General features: G+C 41.5%; 1 protein-coding gene across 3 annotated transcripts in view; it reads right to left on the minus strand.

Annotated features, from left to right (window-relative positions):
- Positions 1-22,353, minus strand: part of NUDT13 (nudix hydrolase 13) — a 67,799-nt gene that overhangs the window by 21,469 nt on the left and 23,977 nt on the right. For 2 of the 3 annotated variants that reach the window (XM_077259110.1, XM_077259111.1), the window contains exons 2-4: positions 20,752-20,863; positions 3,887-4,026; positions 1,816-1,923 (exon numbers count right to left, since the gene is read on the minus strand). In XM_077259110.1, the coding sequence (XP_077115225.1) occupies positions 1,816-1,923; positions 3,887-4,026; positions 20,752-20,831 (328 nt within the window). In that variant the 5' untranslated portion in view covers positions 20,832-20,863. Of the gene's footprint in view, positions 1-1,815; positions 1,924-3,886; positions 4,027-9,067; positions 9,171-20,751; positions 20,864-22,353 lie in introns of those variants that run through there. The other variant, XM_077259112.1, reaches the window with a different exon arrangement.

The following is a 22,353-nucleotide window of genomic DNA, read 5'->3' on the forward strand; positions in this document are numbered from 1 at the left end:
TGGGCAATATGTGGCTTTTTTGAAAACATCAAAAGATCTTTGAATCTCTCAAAAAGACTAAAATAAGGCACAAATATCACCTTAAAAATAAAGATAACACATAAACCTTGGGAGAGAGGTTTAGTGTTTAGAGGGTTGTTCTCATTATTTAAAGGAAGGAACCATTCTCCTGCCTTCCATTATCCTCGCTGCTTAGGGGTGGTACAGTACTGCTTAATTAACAATTCGGACTAGCAGCATTATTGCGCCCCTGGCGCGAACTTAACGCTGTCTGATGCTGTAAGCATTGGAAATGAGTAGGGAAACTAAGGCTGGTCGGAATCAGCTTCAGAGCAACGCTTACAAGCTCTATTAGAAAGGGCTTGTAAGAGCTGCTCTTGTTGCCTTGGAGACTGACCACCTCCGATAGACTGCAGATGAGCAGCAAACTATAGAATTCAAAATCCCTCTGTTCCTTAACAAAGGACAGGATTTTTAAAAGAAAGTTGTGAAGAATATTGGAGACATAATCCCATGTATCCTATTTGGCAGATTTATAAAAACCCCTTCAGCACGTGCTGTGGTAACATGACACCTGGCCGGCTTCAAACAAAGGAATTCACCCCCCCACTAGCTAGCAGGTATGCAACCTTCTACAGGAAGACCCCCTGTGGATCCAAGCCATGTGACCTGAGTCCTTTATTCAGCCAGCTAGGATTTCATAAAGGAATTTTGAAAATGCTATACGTCGTAGCTGTACATTGTGCATAATTCCAAGATCCCCAGAAAGGGGCAAGCGCCTGCCTGGGTCTCGAGCCATTCGAACACGCACTGGAAGGGTGATTCATAGAAAAGCCACTAGCAGCAAAATTGTTTTTAGTCTCTATAAGTAGCAGGGGGCCAGTCGGATCCGATGGTACCATAACCAGTGCCTCAGGACCGCCCAGAAAGTAGTTATGACCTTTCATAGGTTTTGGGAGAATTATCTCCAAACCTCCTGAAGAGGGGATTTAGGTTCAGCCCAGAGAGGGCAGGAGGGGAGTGACCCAGAGGGTTAAATGCTTGTGTGAAGCATATCCTATTGCTTTTTTGTCTGGGAGGTCATGAGGAAACATTGTGTGAGGAGAAGTCACACACAAAGGGGACCACAAGCCTCCCTTGTGGCTGCCCCTCCCCCACGCAAGTCAGGCCTTTCATCTAATTGGTAACTAACCATATGTTCTGCTTACTATTGTATTTGCATATCTGACCACATGCATATATAGTGTATCGTCTAGTGTGCCCTTAAGGCGATTAAATATATAATTTAACCTTTGGCTGCTCTTTTATCTCGATTCACAAATCCACATGTCTGTTTCTCAGCCTAATATTGCATGCTAGGGGGGGGCTGGCTCCTGGCCCTATATAACCCTGTTTGTGGACCAGGCATATATCAAACGAGGAACTGGTGGCAGTCCTACTTGGTTCTGTTTCACTGGTGTTAATGAAAGGGGCCTCTCAGCCTGTAATGGGTGGGCGAGTGTGGTGCCATGTCAGTGACTGCGTTGGCCACCTTCTCTCACACCCCGTGCCTCCCTGGGCCCGTGTGGACAGAGGGGTGTCTGTGTAATACTGTGCCAAGATGATGTTACGTGTCCCGAAGGGGTGCGTAACGTCATGTTGGTACAAGTGGGGAGGAAGTACCACGTGATCCCGCTGCCGTAATATTGGCAATTGGAATGGTGTGGATCCTTCAGGTTTCATCACAAAAGTAAATTGCAAAGTTTCTAAGTTAAGCTACACACGAGAACATAAGGAGAATAACCCTTCAAGTTTCATATATAAAAATGAACTTACCGAGATCCAGAGCAAATTGTGCGATAGATGAATCTGTGCAGCCAATCAGAACTGAATCTTCCAAGTTTAACCTGTCTTTTCCATAAGTGCTAAGGGTTTTCAGTAAATCTAAGATTCAGCAGAATGATATCACTACAATGTGTGAATATAACAATTCCTAAAAAGAGTTATCCCACGACAAACAGTTATCACGAATTTATAGGTGTTATATGTAGGCGTGCTGGGAACCCCACTGATCACTAGAGGAGGGTACTGAGCCTCTAGTCCGGGGGTGTTTGAATGAAACCGTTGTCACACGTGCATTATGGTCTGCAAGACTGATGGAAATAGCGGTCTACAGCTCAACTACAATTATTCTGCAACAAGAGCATACTTGTGGGGGTCCCTGCAGGAAGGCCCCACTGATCATACTGTACATTGGTCACTTTTACACTAGATAGTTGATAAAAGTTTGTTGTGAAATATTCCCTTTAATTGAAGCATCAAAATATTTTAATTGTAAAAGACAAAAAGTAAAAAGTAACTTATGTGCTATGGTTTTTCGTCAGCCTTAAAAAAAAATCACATATAAAGGTAAGTTGTGTGACCACAAGTGACCGTATAGACAAATGAAAGCCTAGTTATTGTGTAGAGACAGTTCTTTAAAAAACTGAACCTCAAGTTCTGTGAACATTAGCATCTTTTTTCCATTTATCTCCATATTTACTCGTTTCTATAAGTCATCTTCTATAAGAAGTGAACTTCCTCACTCCCATCTAATTTTTTCCCAACTGCGCTTACATCAGGATAAAGTTTGATTTGTTCCTTTATGAGGACCAGCTGTGTGGCCAGGTCCTCACTTACCGATGAACAACTGGGCAAACTCCCACAACGAAGATGGGCTTAACACTGTCCTAAGGAAAGGATAATGGGTAGTTGTGAAAAACCCTCATCTTGCCTCTTTTTGTACACCCATAACCTCTCCCAGATTTTCTGGCTAGCTCAATCCTAACCCTTATTTTTCTTAACAGGCCTCACTAACAACTACGGCCCTGGCGTCCCTCTAACACTATCGTATTTTACCTTCCTAAAGCTACCAGCCCATACACCTATTCTACAATATTCCAAGGGGAGAGGAGGTCTTGTCACAAGTCTCCGGTCCCCTGTTGCATGGCTACCTCCATCAACCTCATAATCTGACAGGGAATCTGTCAGTAGGATCAACCCTCCTAAGTTGTCTATACGAGCATGTAGATCATAGAAAGATGAATAAAATGCTACCAAAATATCTTCAATCTGAAGTCTTACTCCAGAGAAATCCACATTTGTATTATAAATAAATGAGCTGTAAAGATCTATGGGCCGGACATAGACCTCCATGAGAATCTGCCTCCTGAGCTTATTTTACATGATAGGGGGCATTACCAGTGTGAGCCATTAAATTACTGACAGTTTACTCTCCTGATCTTAAAGGGACTCTGTCACCTGAATTTGGCGGGCCCTGTGTCCGGTCCGATGGGCGGTGTTTTCTCTTGTTTCATTCACCCCTTCCTTTCCCGCTGGCCGCAATATTTTCTTGAATTGCAGTCGGTTTCCTCCGTAGTACACGCGTGCACAATGCAATCTTGCCTTGCGCACGCGCAGTATGCTTTGCCCAACTGCGGGCAAAGCCGAAAAGCATTAGTGCGCATATGCCGCCACACTATGTCCCGGAAGTATTTTGCTGTGTTCGCATATGTTTTAAATGTATTTTGGTTAGCACTACATTAATCTACAGTTGGTGCCTGCTACATTATTACCTTTAGATTTTCAATAAATTAAACATGTGAATTGTGCCCACAGTGTTAAATCAGTCCATACAGCACTGCGGCCAATATGTGAAGGAAATTAATGGACTCAGACAATGAAATCTTTGTAAAGATTATTTGTCTGAACTTCCTTTGAGCTTGCACAGTAAGAATTTTTAACATTTTTATTTACATCAATGATATAGCACAAACATGACATCAATTACAGTATAAAAATTACATAAATTATTTCACAATCCCTTGTCCACAATCTCTAGACAGTTGTGAAAAGAAATCTTATTTACCTGGACAACTGACTGCTGGTACACAGAAGCGGCTTCCAGATGTTCGAACAAAGGGTGAAAGATTGTGAAATAGGTAAAAAGATCCAGAATTCAAAGCAAGGCGACAGGAATCATCATTTTCTTTAAGTTCATACAGGAAACTGTGAGTGTACATAACAACAATATTAATGTAGAAGATGGCCTGTATACAGTACATCTCAAATCCACAATAACTCGTACTGTTGTTCTGATCCCATATTAACTTGAAAACTGCAATCCACTGCTAATCAGTCTTGCCTTCACCAAACTCTCCCCTCTCCATTCGATCCTAAATACAGCAGACAGGCTCATATTTCTATCCAGCTGCTATAGTGATGTCTCCACACTGTGCCAGTCACTGCACTGGTTGTCCATCCACGATATAATACAATGTAAACTTATCACACTCACCCACAAAGCGCTCCACAGGGCTGCACCATCCTATACCTCCTCTCTGTCTACCACTTTACCCATGATCTCTATTCTGCTAACCCAGCCTGATCTGTACCTCCCACTACTGCCCCAAGACGTTTCTCAAGCTGCACCATCTATCTAGAATTCTCAATTGGACTAAATCAGATTAATTCCCAGTGTCCAAAGTTTTAAGTGTGCACAAAAAAAAACATCGTTTTAGGCAGGTATATCACATCATCTTACTCATCTAACTTTTCACAGGTCTCCCTTCCCACACTTTTCCTCAAATTCTGGTCCATTCCCAGACACTCCATGCACTCACACTTTGTATCTCGACATACTCTGATACCGACTGGTGACAAATTCGTGAATCTTTACATGAATATCCTCATCTATTATAAAACATGGCTGGACTGTTCAATACAAACACTTCTTACTTACATTGTCAGCTCTTGAGAGCTACAGGTTGGGGACCCCTACTGTAATGCCTGATATTTTTTGCACATGTATTCTCTGAATTGTAAAGTGCTGCAGATATGCTACTATGTAAATTTAAGGGAATATGTAAGCATGTTTTCCCATTTTAAAATGCTGCCACCTCCTTACAGTGGCTTGTAAACGTATTCACCCCCTTGGCTTTTTACCCATTTTTGTTACATTACAAATATTTTTGTAATCCGATTTGTGCGTGATGCATCAGCATTAAATAGTCTAAGTTGGTGACGTGACGTGAGAAAAATACAGGTAGAAATTAAATTTATGGGATCAAATAACTAAAAATTGTCATGTGCATATGTATTCAACCCATTTGCGATGAAACGCCTAAATATTTCTGGTACAAGCAAATACAATCCAAGTGTCACATCGTCTGTCAGTATATACACATATTTTCTGAAAGGCCACAGAGGCTGTAACACCATTAAGCAAGAGGCACCAATGACCAAACAACACCATGAAGATCAAGGAGATCTCCAAACAAGTCAGGGACAAAGTTGTTAGGAAGTACAGGGTTGAGTTATAAAAAAAAATCCCAATCTCTGATGATCCACCATCAAATCTATTATCATTAAATGTAAAGAACATGGTACCACTACAAACCTGCCAAGAAAAGGCCACCCACCAAACTTTCAGCCCGGGAAAGTAGGGCATTATTCAGAGAGGTATCACAGAGACCAAACATAATGTTGAAGGAGCTGCAGTGTTCACAAGCAGAGACTGGAGTATCTGTCCATATGACCCCAACAAACTGTGCACTCCATAGAGGTGGCCTTTATGGAAGAGTGACAGAAAAAAGACTTTACTGACACACAAAAATTGTAAGGCTCGTTTTGAGTTTACCAAAAGAGATGTGGGAAACTCCCAAAATGTATGGAGGAAGGTGGTGAAATTGAACTTTTTGGCCACAAAAGTTAACGTTATGTCTCCAACCAAACCAACACAACGTATCACCCCAAGAACACTATTCCCACAGTGAAACATGATGGTGGCAGAATCATGCTGTGGGGATGTTTTTCTGCAGCAGGGATAAGGAAAATGGTCTGAGTTGAGGGGAAGAAGAGCGGTGTGAAATACAGGGATATTCTTGAGCAAAACCTGTTTCAGTCTGTCAGTATTTGAGACTGGAACGGAGGTTCAATGTCCAACAAGACAATGACCCAAAGCATACTGCTAAACCAACACCCGAGTGGTTTAAGGAGAAACGTGTAAATGTTTTGGAGAGGCCTAGTCAAAGCCCAGACCTTAAACCAATTGAGAATCTGAGGTCAGATTTGAAGATTGCTGTTCACCAAAGGAAACCATCAAAATTGAAGGAGATGGAGCAGTTTTGCCTTGAAGAATGGGCAAAAATCCCAGTGGCAAGATGTGGAAAGCTCAGAGACTGATCCAAAGTGACTTCGAGGTGTAATTGCCGCAAAAAGAGGCTCTACAAAGTACTGACTTTATGGGGTGAATAGTTATGCACATTGAAGTTTTCAGTACTTTTGTAATATTTGTTATTTGCTTCACAATAAAATGAAAAACAAATGTTCACAGTTGTAGGCATGCACTTTACATGAACTGATGCAAAATCTAAAAAAAAAGTGAAATCCCAGGTTGGGAGGAGTACTTTTGGAAGCCACTATATATGCATCTTAATGCACATCCCTACAACTCCTTTATAAGCCCCTGTAGCCTTTGTAAAATAGCTTTATAACGGTCTCACAGTTCATGCAAATCTGGCCGAATGGTCCAATGTGTGTCTCTAATATGTACTCGACACGACCTCTCTGCACACAATCACAGCCCCTCTAACTTTGATTGGAATAGATAATGCCTGAATCCCATCTGTAGGATAAAACAATAAAGGCAGCGGGCGGCAAATGAGAGCAGAAAGATATTGGCAAAGGCACCCATTGCACCACTAAGTATAGATTTGCACACAGTGCCACTAAATTATAAGACTATTTTTTTTTTTTTAAAGTGTGCCACACTACTGATACAAAGCATAATAGGGACATGAATTAAGATGCATATAAGGTGGAGGCAGCTGGATATAGTGAGAAAACCTGATGACAGATTACCTTTACATTATTATCATTAGATCTTCTAATACGTCACGGAAATGAAGTAAATATTCTTGTAATACATCTTTATGACTATTCATTATCTTTTCACATGTTTTCCATTTTTTTTATCTGTTCAGAGAAAAGAAATCTCAAACAACCAGTTTAAAGTTTATTACTGATGGAGCTCAGTATGACATTATTACTTTTTATGCTAATTGCGATCGTTAAAAGGCTTTTCCGGAAAATGAAGAAGAATAATGAATGATAAGATATAATACTATAATAAATTCATAAATACCTTCAATTATCTTGTCTAGGGGCAAGCATTGGATGAATTAAATTGGTGCCATTACACTGGTAATCACGAAACCTGTCCTTAAATGGAACCTTAAAGGGAACCAGCAGATTTTTGTACCATAAACCAAACACATCTATGTTAGGTCGCTGTAATGCAGATTACATCTATACCGTCTTTTTTTGCAATTCTTTCTTCAGTTCCAAGGTTATCACTTATCCAACTGTTATGCAAATCAGGCACAAGTGCAGTGGGCTTGGCCATGCACTTACAGCTCTCCGACGCTCCCTGACTGACTGGTCCTTCATATCTGAGAGACCTGCCTCCTCTCTCCAAAATCTCACATAGTCAGTCAGTCAGTCATTCTCCCTCTCTGAGCAGACTACCAATAAGGGGCATAACGGCACTTGTGCAACTTTTCGGACAGGGGAGGAGGTTTACTCAGGCAAGAGTTACCTATCAGAGAGCTTTTGATGGTGGTGGTTGGGGCAACAGAAAGAGGACAGAGGAGCAATATATACATATACATAGCAGTTGGATAATGTTAGCTCTGCAGTACTGTGTTAGCTCTTCTGTTCTGCTAGCTCTGAAGTACTGTAAGCTCTGCTGTTCTGCTAGCTCTGCTGTTCTGCTAGCTCTGCAGTTCTGTGTTAGCCCTGCTGTTCTCCTAGCTCCGCCATACTGTGTTAGCTCTGCTAGTTCTGACGTAGTGTGTTAGCTCTGCTGTTCTGCTAGCTCTGCCATACTGTGTTGGCTCTGCTGTTCCACTAGCTCTGCAGTACTGTTAGCTCTGCTGTTCTGCTAGCTCCGCAGTACTGTGTTAGCTCTGCAGTACTGTGTTATTTTTGCTGTTCTGCTAGCTCCGCAGTACTGTGTTAGTTCTGCTGATCTGCTAGCTCCGCAGTACTGTGTTAGCTCTGCTGTACTGTGTTAGTTCTGCTGATCTGCTAGCTCCGCAGTACTGTGTTAGCTCTGCAGTACTGTGTTGGTTCTGCTGATCTGCTAGCTCTGTTGTACTGTGTTAGCTCTGCTGTACTGTGTTTATTCTATCACTGTACAGCTGTGTGTGATTATGAAAGCAGACTGTCAGTCATTACTTGGTTCACACTAGTAATGCAAGGTTTCACGTAAAATAAGCTCTGGACGCAGATTCTTGGGGAGATCAGTATCTGGTTCATAGATCTTCATAGCTCATTTAAATATAAGAAAAATGTGGCTTTCTCTTTAATTAGACATCAGAGTGCAAATATCAACCTATCATTTATTAAACTTTTTATGACCAGCATGCCCATATAGATGAATAAGGAGGACTGATCTTACTGACAGATTCACGTTAACGAGCTACTTGCATACTAACAAGTCATCCTCTATCAACAGGATAAAGGATAAGTTGATAATTGCTGGGTGTCCGACTGCTGGAGCATGAGATCAGGACTCTGGAACCCAGAGAACAAGGCTCTGGAGACCCATCTTAAATGGGGCAGAGGTGCCTACGTTCAACTTTATTCATTACCATTGGGAATGCCTGGAGAAAGCTGAGCACTATACTCGGCCATTTACAGCACTCCTGCAGAGGTTGAGCATGCCACTGTTATGCTAGTGTAGCTACTCACTCAGAATATTAGGTAAAGATAAACAGCAACTGACCTAGCCGGTTCCTATACAGACTAAAGATCCTCACACCGCAGTTTCTCTCATGGTTCCTGCGTGAGCAGAGATACCCCTAACCACAGACTAGAAGATGGCAACTCGGACCTATGCTGCCTAAAAGGCTGTCAAGAACTTCACGTTCCTCTTAACCGTAGGGCAGAGCACAGTATGAATTACCTACAAAACGGAAAGTGTGCTAAAAAAAGATAAAAGATGCCAGAGTAAAATAAACCACTAAATACAAAATAAAGTACGTACTTGTGAGGCTGAGTCATTTCTCATGGCAAGGCTGTGAGTCAGGATCGTCAAGAAGTCCAAGGTCAGAAGCCAGAAGGGTACGTCAAAAACAGAAGGAAGAGCTAAAGGCGTAGTCAGGTAACGTTGCGAGGTCAGAATATCAGGAGCATAGCGGATCAGAGCAGAAGGGGTTAAACAGACAGATGGTTAGAATGTGGTCCAAGGTCAGGCATCGAAAGTTCTACAAACAGAACACAAGGCACAAAGAGACAAACCACACAGTAGCTAAATGTACATCTGACAGAGGTCTGGGAGAAACAGACCATTTAAGTATCCTGGCAATCACCTGGGACAATGAACACCTGGAGACGGCCAGAGCCTCCCAGTCTCAGATTGGACAATCAACACAATGACAGCTCAGCACACCTCCAACGCCAGACTGGACGACTGAGCTGTAAATCAATGTACTGACAGCTTCAGCATGCTCCTGTACTAGATTGGACTGCTGAGCTGTCAGTAGCTGTATACCAGACACACTGAGGGGTGGAACAGTGACACTACCAGTACCGTTAGATAATATGCTGCCTGTTTCCTAAAAAGAAACAGAAGATAGGTGCAGAGCAAACAACAGGAACAGCAAAGAGATTAACCCTAGCTGGAAATTCACTAACTGGCTTAAAACTACAGCAGAATGGCTGAACATCCAAATGAGAATATCACCCAGCAGCAAATGCCAGCAGGGGGACAGAACATAAAGATGCACTGGAAAGGTGATAGTTAAGACAAATGACATCTGTGTTATGCAAAATATGACAGCAGCCAGAATAGCAGAACCTAAACACAAGGAAAAAAAGGTTTGTCTGCTGTGGCGGCGCACACAGAAGCCGACCACAAAACACAAGCTCAGGGGTTCGAAAAAAACCCAGAGACCAGCAAGCTATCCCCTTTTCTATGGATAGGGGATAACTTGATTTGTTTGGGATTAGCCCTTTTATTGTGGGGTTTGGCCTGAGGGCTAAATAAATCTGGTTTGAAGTCTGAATTAATTTACTGCCTTGGTCTGGGCTGTAATTAATTAATGTGTCTGGTGTAGATTCTTAATTTAGAGAGCTGGTATGCGGTCTAATTCGTTTAGGGGTCTGGTCTTTCATCTATATTAATATAGCGGGACTGGGGTATACCGTAATTAAATTAGAGAAGTTGGGATGTGATTGAATTTGAGGGTCCAGTTTGAAGTACAAATGTATTTATTATTCTTGTCTGAAGTGTATCTTAATTTTGGGGGTCTAGTCTGGAGTCAGAATTTGTGTATCTACAGAGGGTGGGCATGAGTTGCAAAAGCAAAAGAAGAAACAAAAGAAGTCTGAGCAGCAAACTCTGTAGCCTTTGGGTGCAATAATCATGCTAAATGTCATGTACTATGTTCATATTACAGTTTTAGAACTTGACATACCAGTACAGGTCCTTCTCAAAAAATTAGCATATAGTGTTAAATTTCATTATTTACCATAATGTAATGATTACAATTAAACTTTCATATACTATTGATTCATTATCCACCAACTGAAATTTGTCAGGTCTTTTATTGTTTTAATACTGATGATTTTGGCATACAACTCCTGATAACCCAAAAAACCTGTCTCAATAAATTAGCATATCAAGAAAAGGTTCTCTAAATGACCTATTACCCTAATCTTCTGAATCAACTAATTAACTCTAAACACATGCAAAAGATACCTGAGGCTTTTAAAAACTCCCTGCCTGGTTCATTACTCAAAACCCCCATCATGGGTAAGACTAGCGACCTGACAGATGTCAAGAAGGCCATCATTGACACCCTCAAGCAAGAGGGTAAGACCCAGAAAGAAATTTCTCAACAAATAGGCTGTTCCCAGAGTGCTGTATCAAGGCACCTCAATGGTAAGTCTGTTGGAAGGAAACAATGTGGCAGAAAACGCTGTACAACGAGAAGAGGTGACCGGAACCTGAGGAAGCAGTGGACTGAGTCTGGTGTGGAAACATCCAGAGCCACCGTGCACAGGCGTGTGCAGGAAATGGGCTACAGGTGCCGCATTCCCCAGGTAAAGCCACTTTTGAACCATAAACAGCGGCAGAAGCGCCTGACCTGGGCTACAGAGAAGCAGCACTGGACTGTTGCTAAGTGGTCCCAAGTACTTTTTTCTGATGAAAGCAAATTTTGCATGTCATTCGGAAATCAAGGTGCCAGAGTCTGGAGGAAGACTGGGGAGAAGGAAATGCCAAAATGCCTGAAGTCCAGTGTCAAGTACCCACAGTCAGTGATGGTGTGGGGTGCCATGTCAGCTGCTGGTGTTGGTCCACTGTGTTTCATCAAGGGCAGGGTCAATGCAGCTAGCTATCAGGAGATTTTGGAGCACTTCATGCTTCCATCGGCTGAAATGCTTTATGGAGATGATTTCATTTTTCAGCACGACCTGGCACCTGCTCACAGTGCCAAAACCACTGGTAAATGGTTTACTGACCATGGTATTACTGTGCTCAATTGGCCTGCCAACTCTCCTGACCTGAACCCCATAGAGAATCTGTGGGATATTGTGAAGAGAAAGTTGAGAGACGCAAGACCCAACACTCTGGATGAGCTTAAGGCCGCTATTGAAGCATCCTGGGCCTCCATAACATCTCAGCAGTGTCACAGGCTGATTGCCTCCATGCCACGCCGCATTGAAGCAGTCATTTCTGCCAAAGGATTCCCGACCAAGTATTGAGTGCATAACTGAACATTATTATTTGATGGTTTTTTTGTTTGGTATTAAAAAACACTTTTATTTGATTGGTCGGGTGATATATGCTAATTTATTGAGACAGGTTTTTTGGGTTATCAGGAGTTGTATGCCAAAATCATCAGTATTAAAACAATAAAAGACCTGACAAATTTCAGTTGGTGGATAATGAATCTATAATATATGAAAGTTTAATTGTAATCATTACATTATGGTAAATAATGAAATTTAACACTATATGCTAATTTTTTGAGAAGGACCTGTATGTCTAGATCCGAAATGTTAATTATCTACTTTTCTAGAGACCCAAGTGTCCATGTCCATCAGCTTGACGTATGATCAATATCGCCCTATTTCACTCCTGGATCCCAAAGTTTGTTTTGGAGGCTAAAGTGCCACATGTATGGCATGTACTAAAGCAGTATTGTCTGAAATTCCAAATATTAAATTATCAATTCTAGAAGCCAACGTATCATTGTATTAAGTGTTGGAATGCTATTCCTTCAACATCTGTGCTTCTAAACAAGGAAAACAGATTTAGGCTGTGTGCACACGTTCCGGATTTTTCGCGTTTTTGCAGCTATATATTGCATTGGGGAAGTTCCGGAAAAAAGGGAAAAATCCTCAAAAAAACGTGCAAAAAACGCATGCGGATTTCCTGCGGAAAAAGTCTGGTTTGGGTCAGGAAATTTCTGCAAAGATTCCTGACGTGTGCACATAGCCTTAAACTAGTTCAAAAACTGAAAGTGATACTTAGCATTCTGATATATTCCTTTGATTACACTGGTCAACAGCATTTTTGGTGCCAAAGATATTTCATCGAATTTAGGGTATTTTTGGGGTGCTGATTCTGAATATGTCATCAGTTTTGCCAGATTGGCTCAAGTTTTTGAGATTTTTGGTATCTTATTTATAGCACTTGTTGGTAAATGCGACGCATCATCTCATTAATTTCTTTGGATTAGTACTTGAACTGAGCAGTTCTCAATATAGTTTTGTGTTAATTAGTGTTCTAAAAGTTTGTTCATAGCTTGATTTTTGCACTAACTTTATGTTGTTGTCTGTTTTCCAGTGAAAAGCATGAACTCATCAAGAAGAAGTTGTCTTAACGATCCAGACTCATTCTGTTACATTTGTGGTGAATACACACTGCCAAAACATAGAAGAAACATAACAGACTTCGTAAAAAAAGTGTATTTTGCCTATTTTGGGGTTATGCTTGGGGACCAAGACAAGTTTTGGGCACCACACATAGTGTGCAAAGCATGTATCGAATTATTACGAAAATGGAGCAAAGGACAAAGAAAAAGCTTCAAATTTGGTGTTCCAATGGTGTGGAGAGAGCCAAAAAATCATCATGATGACTGTTATTTATGGTAAACACAGGTACAGGCACATCTTCACAATGAGGGACAGGCCTTCTTGCAGATTCCATGTTACTCCCATTTTCGTTTCTTATGCTTATTGAATCCTTGCACTTGCACTGCACAGAAATAACAGTCATCATGATGATTTTTTGGCTCTCTCCACACCATTGGAACACCAAATTTGAAGCTTTTTCTTTGTCCTTTGCTCCATTTTCGTAATAATTCGATACATGCTTTGCACACTATGTGTGGTGCCCAAAACTTGTCTTGGTCCCCAAGCATAACCCCAAAACAGGCAAAATACACTTTTTTTACGAAGTCTGTTATGTTTCTTCTATGTTTTGGCAGTGTGTATTCACCACAAATGTAACAGAATGAGTCTGGATCGTTAAGACAACTTCTTCTTGATGAGTTCATGCTTTTCACTGGAAAAGAAAACAGACAACAACATAAAGTTAGTGCAAAAATCAAGCTATGAACAAACTTTTAGAACACTAATTAACACAAAACTATATTGAGAACTGCTCAGTTCAAGTACTAATCCAAAAAAATTAATGAGATGATGCGTCGCATTTACCAACAAGTGCTATAAATAAGATACCAAAAATGTCAAAAACTTGAGCCAATCTGGCAAAACTGATGACATATTCAGAATCAGCACCCCAAAAATACCCCAAATTCATTAAAATATTTTGGACACCAGAAAAAAAAATTTTTTTTGTTGACCTGTGTTATTTTTTACATACCACAAACCTATTACATCAGGCAAATCAGGAACCTCAAACTACCTAAAATAAGGTCTACATCTCCTGCCAAAAAACACTGTACTCAACCAACCGGCTCCCGAAATTACTTTCAGCAGTTCTTTCCACTGGAAGGCAGAGGGAAGGCACAAGGTTACACCCTACATCATAAACTGTGCTCAAATATTTGTACTTACTGAGAAGTAGCAGAACGTCCTGAAGTAGTCCTACTGCTATCATTATGGGTTTTCTTACAAGTGGATTTTCACAGCAATGAAGAAATAAACGGTTCACTCCATTCCACTTTTGTTTTTATTTTAATCCACCTACATACTTTGCAAAAAGCCTAGTGAAACAAATTATATATTCTGACTCATATGTTAGTTTTAGTTGAAGACTTATAAAACTAACGTCACATCTCATGGCCAAAGTGCAGCTGACCGTAAGACGGGAAGTGGGGTTGTCATTTACATATTGTCATTTACAGCCACACCCTTACACTCTGTAATTATGTTCTAAAATAAACCTATGAAGCTCTAAACAATAATATAAGGGCCCGTAATAGCACAAAATCCAAAAAGAGGAAGAAAGGACCCTTTACACAAATGCATATAAAGGACTCAGTATGGGTGCTGTGAGGCACCAAGCCACCCATCCTGTTGATGGATTGCCGCTGCGATGGTGATTAGCATACAGCGCCACTCTTTTAACCCCTTTCTGACCTCGGACGGGATAGTTCGTCCGAGGTCAGATACCCCGCTTTGATGCAGGGCTCCGGCGGTGAGCCCACATCAAAGCCGCGACATGTCAGCTGTTTTGAACAGCTGACATGTGCGCGCAATAGCGGCGAGTGGAATCGCGATCCACCCGCCGCTATTAACTAGTTAAACGCCGCTGTCAAATGCTGACAGCGGCATTTAATAACGCTTCCGGGTGCGCGGCCAGAAATGCGCGCATCGCTGACCACCATCACATGATCGGGGGTCAGCGATGTGTCAGGATAGTAACCATAGAGGTCCTTGAGACCTCTATGGTTACTGATGCCGGTTTGCTGTGAGCGCCACCCTGTGGTCGGCGCTCATAGCAAGCCTGCAATTAAGCTACATAGGAGCGATCTGATGATCATTGCTATGTAGCTGAGCCGATCAGGCTATGCCAGCTTCTAGCCTGCCATGGAGGCTATTGAAGCATGGCAAAAGTAAAAAAAAAAATGTTTAAAAAAATATGAAATAAATAAAAAAAAATATAAAAGTTTAAATCACCCCCCTTTCGCCCCATTCAAAATAAAACAATAAAAATAAAATCAAACATACACATATTTGGTATCGCCGCGTTCAGAATCACCCGATCGATCAATAAAAAAAGGATTAACCTGATCGCTAAATGGCGTAGCGAGAAAAAAATTTGAAACGCCAGAATTACGTTTTTTTGGTCGCTGCGACATTGCATTAAAATGCAATAACGGCGATCAAAAGAACGTATCTGCACCAAAATGGTATCATAAAAAACATCAGCTCGGCACACAAAATATAAGCCCTCACCCAACCCTAGATCACGAAAAATGGAGACGCTACGGGTATTGGAAAATGGCACTTTTTTTTTTTTTTTTAGCAAAGTTTGGAATTTTTTTTCACCACTTAGATAAAAAATAACCTAGACATATTAGGTGTCTATGAACTCGTAATGATCTGGAGAATCATAATATCAGGTCAGCTTTAGCATTTAGTGAACCTAGCAAACAAGCCAAACAAAAAACACGCATGGGATTGCACTTTTTTTGTGATTTCACCGCACTTGGAATTTTTTTCCCATTTTCTAGTACACGTCATGGTAAAACCAATGATGTCGTTCAAAAGTACAACTCGTCCCGCAAAAAATAAGCCTTCACATGGCCATATTGACAGAAAAATAAAAAAAAGTTATGGCTCTGGGAAGGAGGGGAGTGAAAAACGAACATGGAAAAACGGAAAATCCCAAGGTCATGAAGGGGTTAAAGCCATAAAACCCACTGAGAGGTTCACTGTGACATAGCAGTGGGCTTCATATAGTCTAATCAGAATGTTAAACTAAGACCCTCATGTTCAGTTATGTGTATTTTTCCCTAGTGCCATTAGATCAACTTATGATTTCTGGATGTGTGGTCCATGTCCATTTTTCAGCATACAAATGTATACATAATAACCAACTTTTTATTGAACAAATTTACTGTAAAACCATTAAAATTGGAGATAATGTCAATACAAAAGACAAAAAATAGAAAGCTGACAATAGTGTGCTATAACATATACCTATTAGCAAAGGAGTACACTGATAGCGCCTTAAAGGGGTATTCTCATCTCCAAGATCCTATCCCAATACATACACTGTGGAAAATAAGTATTTGATACACTGAAGATTTTGCAAGTTTTCCCACCTACAAAGAATGGCGATATCTGTAATTTTTATCGTAGGTACATTTCAACTGTGAGAGACAAAATCTAAAAAAAAAAAAAGAAAATACCATTGTATGATTTTTACATAATTAAATTGTATTTTATTGCATGAAATAAGTATTTGATACAATAGAAAGACAGAACTTAATATTTGGTACATAAACCTTTGTTTGCAATTACAGAGGTCAGCCGTTTCCTGTACTTCTTGACTAAGTTTGCACACACTGCAAAAGTGATTTTGGCCCACTCCTCCATACAGATCTCCAGATATTTCAGGTTTCGGGGCTGTCGCTGGCCAACATTGAGTTTCAGCTACCTCCAAAGTTTTTCTACTGGTTTCAGATCTGGAGACTGGCTAGGCCATTCAGGACCCTGAAATACGTCTTATAGAGCCACTCCTTAGTTACCCTGCCTGTGTATTTCGGTTCATTGTCATGCTGGAAGACCCAGCCATGACCCATCTATAATGCCCTTACTGAGGGAAGGAGGTTATTGGCCAAAATCTTGAGATACATGGCCCCGTCCATCCTCCCTTCAATACGGTACAGTCTTCCTGTCCCCTTTGCAGAAAAGCACCCCCAAAGTATGATGTTTTCCCCATCATGCTTCATGTTTGGGACAGTGTACTCACTTGCCGAGCTGCTCCATCTTCTTGTAGTGGCTGCCGCAGGGTACTGCACATCTGGCTCATTTTCAAATCAATAGGAGGTCTAGGCAAGCATAGGCCATCCCATGTAACAGTAGTGGACAACCTCTTTAAATGAAGGGCATCATGTGCACACAACCATGGATACCTAAGCTACTGCAATGAAATGATCATGGGGTAAGCGACAGAGCGAATCTGAAGAACTACACTACATTTCTAGTTGGAGATATTTGTTAATATTATTATTACTACACCTACTACATATTGGGATAGGATCTTGGAGATGGGAATAGCCCTTTAAGGGGTTGTTTTCTCTTAAAAAGTGCTTAGTACAAATTTTAACTACTCCCAGAGAAAAGCAAGCACATTCATTATTCCAGCACAACATTACATGAAGAAATGCCAGGTAGGAAGATAAATTGTTGGAAAAGCAGACAAATTATGCTGAAATGCTGTAAACCCAGATTTGCATACTAGAATAAAGAAATGCTGAATAGTGTTGGAATTCCCAGTTCAATACTGAATACAAGAGAGGTTGATGCTTTAGGGGCTATTAAATAAGGTGCTCAGCGCTAAGCCGTAAAGCCAAAAGTACCACTCCAATCTGTAGCAGAATTACTGCGTGCTTGGAAATCCGAACAAGATAGCACATGAAAAAGCAATGCATAAATCATGGTGAAAATATATATATTACCCTGTACACAGACCAAGTCAGTATACCCCTTGACGCGTGTTTCGTCAATGCTTCTTCCCTTCAGGGGTGTGTCCAGAAGAAGAAGGAGTGAAACGAGCGTTGTGCTGGAAGGACGTGGTGCTAGTCTCCGTTCTTGCCACAGCTAAGTTGGGTCATGTAATTTATATATGTATCTACTGTTGGAATGAACAGTGGCATGTAAAACTTTGGGCACCCCTGGTGAAAATTACTTTCTTTTATTGTCAACAGTTAAGCAAGTCATTTTTTACATTTTAGAAAAAAAAAAAAAAAAAAAGAAAATGGGCTGATGCAAAAGTTTGAGAACCCTGCATGGTTAGTACCTAGTAGCACCCTCTTTTACAAGTATCACAGCTTGTAAACGCTTTTTGTAGCCAGACAAGAGTCTTTCAATTTTTGTTTGAGGGAAAATTGGAAAATTCTTCCAGTTCTGTGAGATTTCTGGGTCTTGCATGCACTGCTATTATGAGGTCTAGCCACAGATTTTCAATGATGTTCAGGTCAGAGGACTGTGAGGGCCATTGTAAAACCTTCAGCTTGCGCCTTTTGACGTAGTATATTGTGGATTTTGAAGTGTGTTTAGGATCATTATCCATTAGTAGAAGCCATCCTCTTTTCAACTTCAGCTTTTTTACAGATGTTGTGAAGTTTGCATCAATAATTTGCTGAAATTTCATTGAATCCATTCTTCCCTCTACTCGTGAAATGCTCCCTGTGCCATTGGCTGCAACACAACCCCAAAGCATGATTTATCCACCCCATGCTTAATGATTGGTGAGGTTTTCTTTTCCTGAAATTCTGTGCTCTTTTTTCTTCACACATACCTTTGATGATTGTGGCCAAAGAGTTCTATTTTAACCAAATTAGTCCACAGGACATGTTTCCAAAATGCATCAGGCTTGTTTAGATGTTCTTTTGCATACTTTTGACACTGAATTTTATGGTGAAGAGGGAGGTGAATTTTTCTTCTGATGACTCTTCCATGAAAGACATATTTGGGCAGGTGTCTCTGAAGAGTAGAACTATGTATCACAACTACAGAGTCTGCTAAATCTTTCTGAAGGTCTTTTGCAGTCAAGTAGGGGTTCTGATTTGCCTCTCTAACAATCCTACAAGCAGCTCTCACTGAAATTTTGCTTGGTCTTCTAGACCTTATCTTGACCTCCACTCTTTCTGTGCCATTTCTCAATTACATATCGAACTGAGGAAAGGGCAATTTGAAAAAGGTTTTGATATGGACTGACATGGGTTGGACCTGCAATAAAACTGCAGGAGAGATCAGCGCAGATAGGGTGTAGATTCTACTAACCTGATACAGGCTTTTGGTAAAGCATGTAGATATCGATCCAGCAGATCCACAGGTCAGCTAGTGACCATATCAAAGATAAATTAAAAGGAGTTCTGTGGATATAATCCACGCTGCTGAAAAAATGCAGGTCCAGACGTGTTAAAAAATGGAGAATAGTGGTTTAATCTACGCGTTTCAAAGTCCAAATGACTTCTTCATCAGGAAATTACCACATGCATCCATGGCGCCAGGCGTTTTGTTTCCCTTGGCTCTGTGTTCACTTCACACAAGCCGGATCTTGCAGAGCCACCAGCTCTGCAGCTTGCAAACTCCAACACTGACCCACCCAAAGCAAAACTGACAGAGATTTAAATGGAATTGTGGCCATAGAGCCACTTCCAAAACCCCAAGTGGAGAGAGGGATTCGCCCCACTACCAAATCTCCAAATCCCTCTAAAAATAACGAGTTTTCCTAACAAACTGACTGAGTCACTACTTGGATCCAATCCATTCTTTCTTCTATTATTATTATTATTTATTTATATAGCACCATTGATTCCATGGTGCTGTACATGAGATGGGGTTAAGGTACTGTCACATTTAGCGACGCTGCAGCGATCTAGACAACGATGCCGATAGCTGCAGCGTCGCTGTTTCGTCGTTGTGTGGTCGCTGGAGAGCTGTCACACAGACAGCTCTCCAGCGACCAACGATGCCGAAGTCCCCGGGTAACCAGGGTAAACATCGGGTTACTAAGCGCAGGGCCGCACTTAGTAACCCGATGTTTACCCTGGTTACCAGTGTAAATGTAAAAAAAACCAAACAGTACATACTTACATTTCGGTGCCTGTCGCGTCCCCCGGCGTCCGCTTCCCTGCACTGTGTAAGCGCCGGCCCTAAAGCACAGCGGTGACGTCACCGCTGTGCTTTGCTTTACGGCCGGCACTGACACATTCAGTGCAGGAAGCTCTGAGCAGCAGCGCGGACGCCGGGGGACGTGACAGACATCAGAAGGTGAGTATGTAGTGTTTTTTTTTTACTTTTACAATGGTAACCAGGGTAAATATCGGGTTACTAAGCGCGGCCCTGCGCTTAGTAACCCGATATTTACCCTGGTTACCATTGTAAAACATTGCTGGCATCGTTGCTTTTGCTGTCAAACACAACGATACACGCCGATCAGACGACCAAATAAAGTTCTGGCCTTCTAGCTCCGACCAACGATATCACAGCGGGATCCAGATCGCTGCTGCGTGTCAAACACAACGATATCGCTATCCAGGACGCTGCAACGTCACGGATTGCTATCGTTATTGCTGGAAAGTTGGTCAGTGTGAAGGTACCTTTACATACAAATTACAGATATCACTTACAGTAAGCAAACCAACAATTACAGACTGATACAGAGGGGCGAGGACCCTGCCCTTGCGGGTTTACATTCTACATTCTTTTATGTTGCCTTGTGACTCACAGGCGTCCTTCTGTGAACACAAGACACTTCAGCGGGTTTAATAGGACTCCGCCTGCATCCCGGAGGACAGATATCGACCCTCACATATGATCCTCCTCACTCCCTCACTATATATATATATATATATATATATATATATATATATATATATTTGGGCTTTCATCCTCTGGATGTATAGAGAAATGATCCCACTTACAAATAGAATATGAAATCCAGGAAAAGTAAAATGCTCTAAAGAAGATATAATAAAAACGTATTGAGGGTTAGCATCATGCAAGATGACGTACCGTTTCTGTTTAACATAGGAGGAGCAAAGTCTGACAGTACGGGCTGTATGGCTAACAGCAGCACTAAGCATCTTCTGCATCTATTTATTACTACAGCAGGGAAATACGGTACCTAAAAGCAACAAAAGGAAAACTGAGATTACAACATTTTAATATTTTTTAGCAGATACTGTATATCACCAGTATTTTTCATCCATCCTTCCGGAACCTCACAGTTAATACATGCTGCCCTATCCATCACACTGAATGTATGATCTCAGCCAGGTGTGTGACTCTGAATTGGTGCGTTGTTCTAAAGAAAAAAACATATTAAAAGTAGTGATGAGCGAGTATACTCGTTGCTCGGGTTGGCAGGTACGTACTGGCATTTGAAATCACACAGGCCCCCGTCCCCATGAACCAGATGGGATACATTACAAATATTACCCTGGATGGAGGGAAGGAAGATTTACCATAAGACCAATATTTGTAATGATACCCATGGAGTAAGTGACGGAGTCAACGACTTTGTGCTCCATCACAGCTCTTAACAGTATGGGTGTCTTGAGAACACCGATTCTGTTAACAACAAAGCAGACAAGGCAGCCCATGACCAGACAGGCCCGTCTGGCATTTGCCAGAATTGCCAGATGGCCAGTCCAGCACTGTGCTCGGGTGGTCTCCGAGTATTTGTAACTGTTTGGAGATTTAGTTGTTGTTGCCTCAGCTGCATGATTTGCGGCTGCTGGACAGACTGAATACATGTGGGGGTTGCCTGGTTGTTAGGGAATTCCCACATGTATTCAGGCTGTCCAGCAGCCGCAAATCATGCAGCTGAGGCGATAACAACTAAATCTCCCAGCACACAAAATACTGGGAGATCACCGAGCATGCTTGGGGAGACCCGAGCAACAATGCTACTTGCCCATCACTAATTAAAAGCCGACGAGGACCAAGCTGCACGGGAGACTGGCATCAGACAGGTGGGTACCAGGCTGCTTCTACACGCCTGCTGCCCTGGAGTGTTGGGTTTCTCCCTGTGTGTATAGGAGGAGACCTGTCAGTCATTGACAGCGGGTGGGGAGAAGCTGCACGGAACTCACCTGTCTGACTAGTCCCAGCAACTTTTAAACTACCGTATGTTTTTTTCTGATCAGCAGCAGTGTTTCAGAGTCAAACATGCCCGGCTGACATCATACAGTCAGAGTCTGATACATGCTGTCTGTAGATCCGGGTGAATGTATCAGCCGTCAGGCTTTCTTTAACAAAAAAATTGCATTAAAAACTAATATAAGGAATATGCTTTAAGGCAGTGTTCCCATGATGAGTTTTTGTTAAGTTTTTTCTTACAGTTCCAGCAAAGTGAATGGAATTTATAGAAATCCACTGGGCTTTTTTAAACAGTAAACTGTGGCCTCTGTTCGCACAGCATGCATTTTGTAGCATTGGGCGGCCCGGGCCGCCTGCATGTGCGTTAGTAATAGGCTGTAAACCAGATGCTCTGCATTGCCTGTGTGAATAACGCACATACAGACTATTATCTTTTATCTTTTTGTGCACTTAAATACCAAACAGCCAACACTAGATTGAAAGTGGTTGTTTCATCAGTATTGTTGCACCTGT

This window comes from Ranitomeya variabilis, chromosome 4 (genome assembly GCF_051348905.1).
Source record: "Ranitomeya variabilis isolate aRanVar5 chromosome 4, aRanVar5.hap1, whole genome shotgun sequence".
NCBI classification, from domain to species: domain Eukaryota; kingdom Metazoa; phylum Chordata; class Amphibia; order Anura; family Dendrobatidae; genus Ranitomeya; species Ranitomeya variabilis.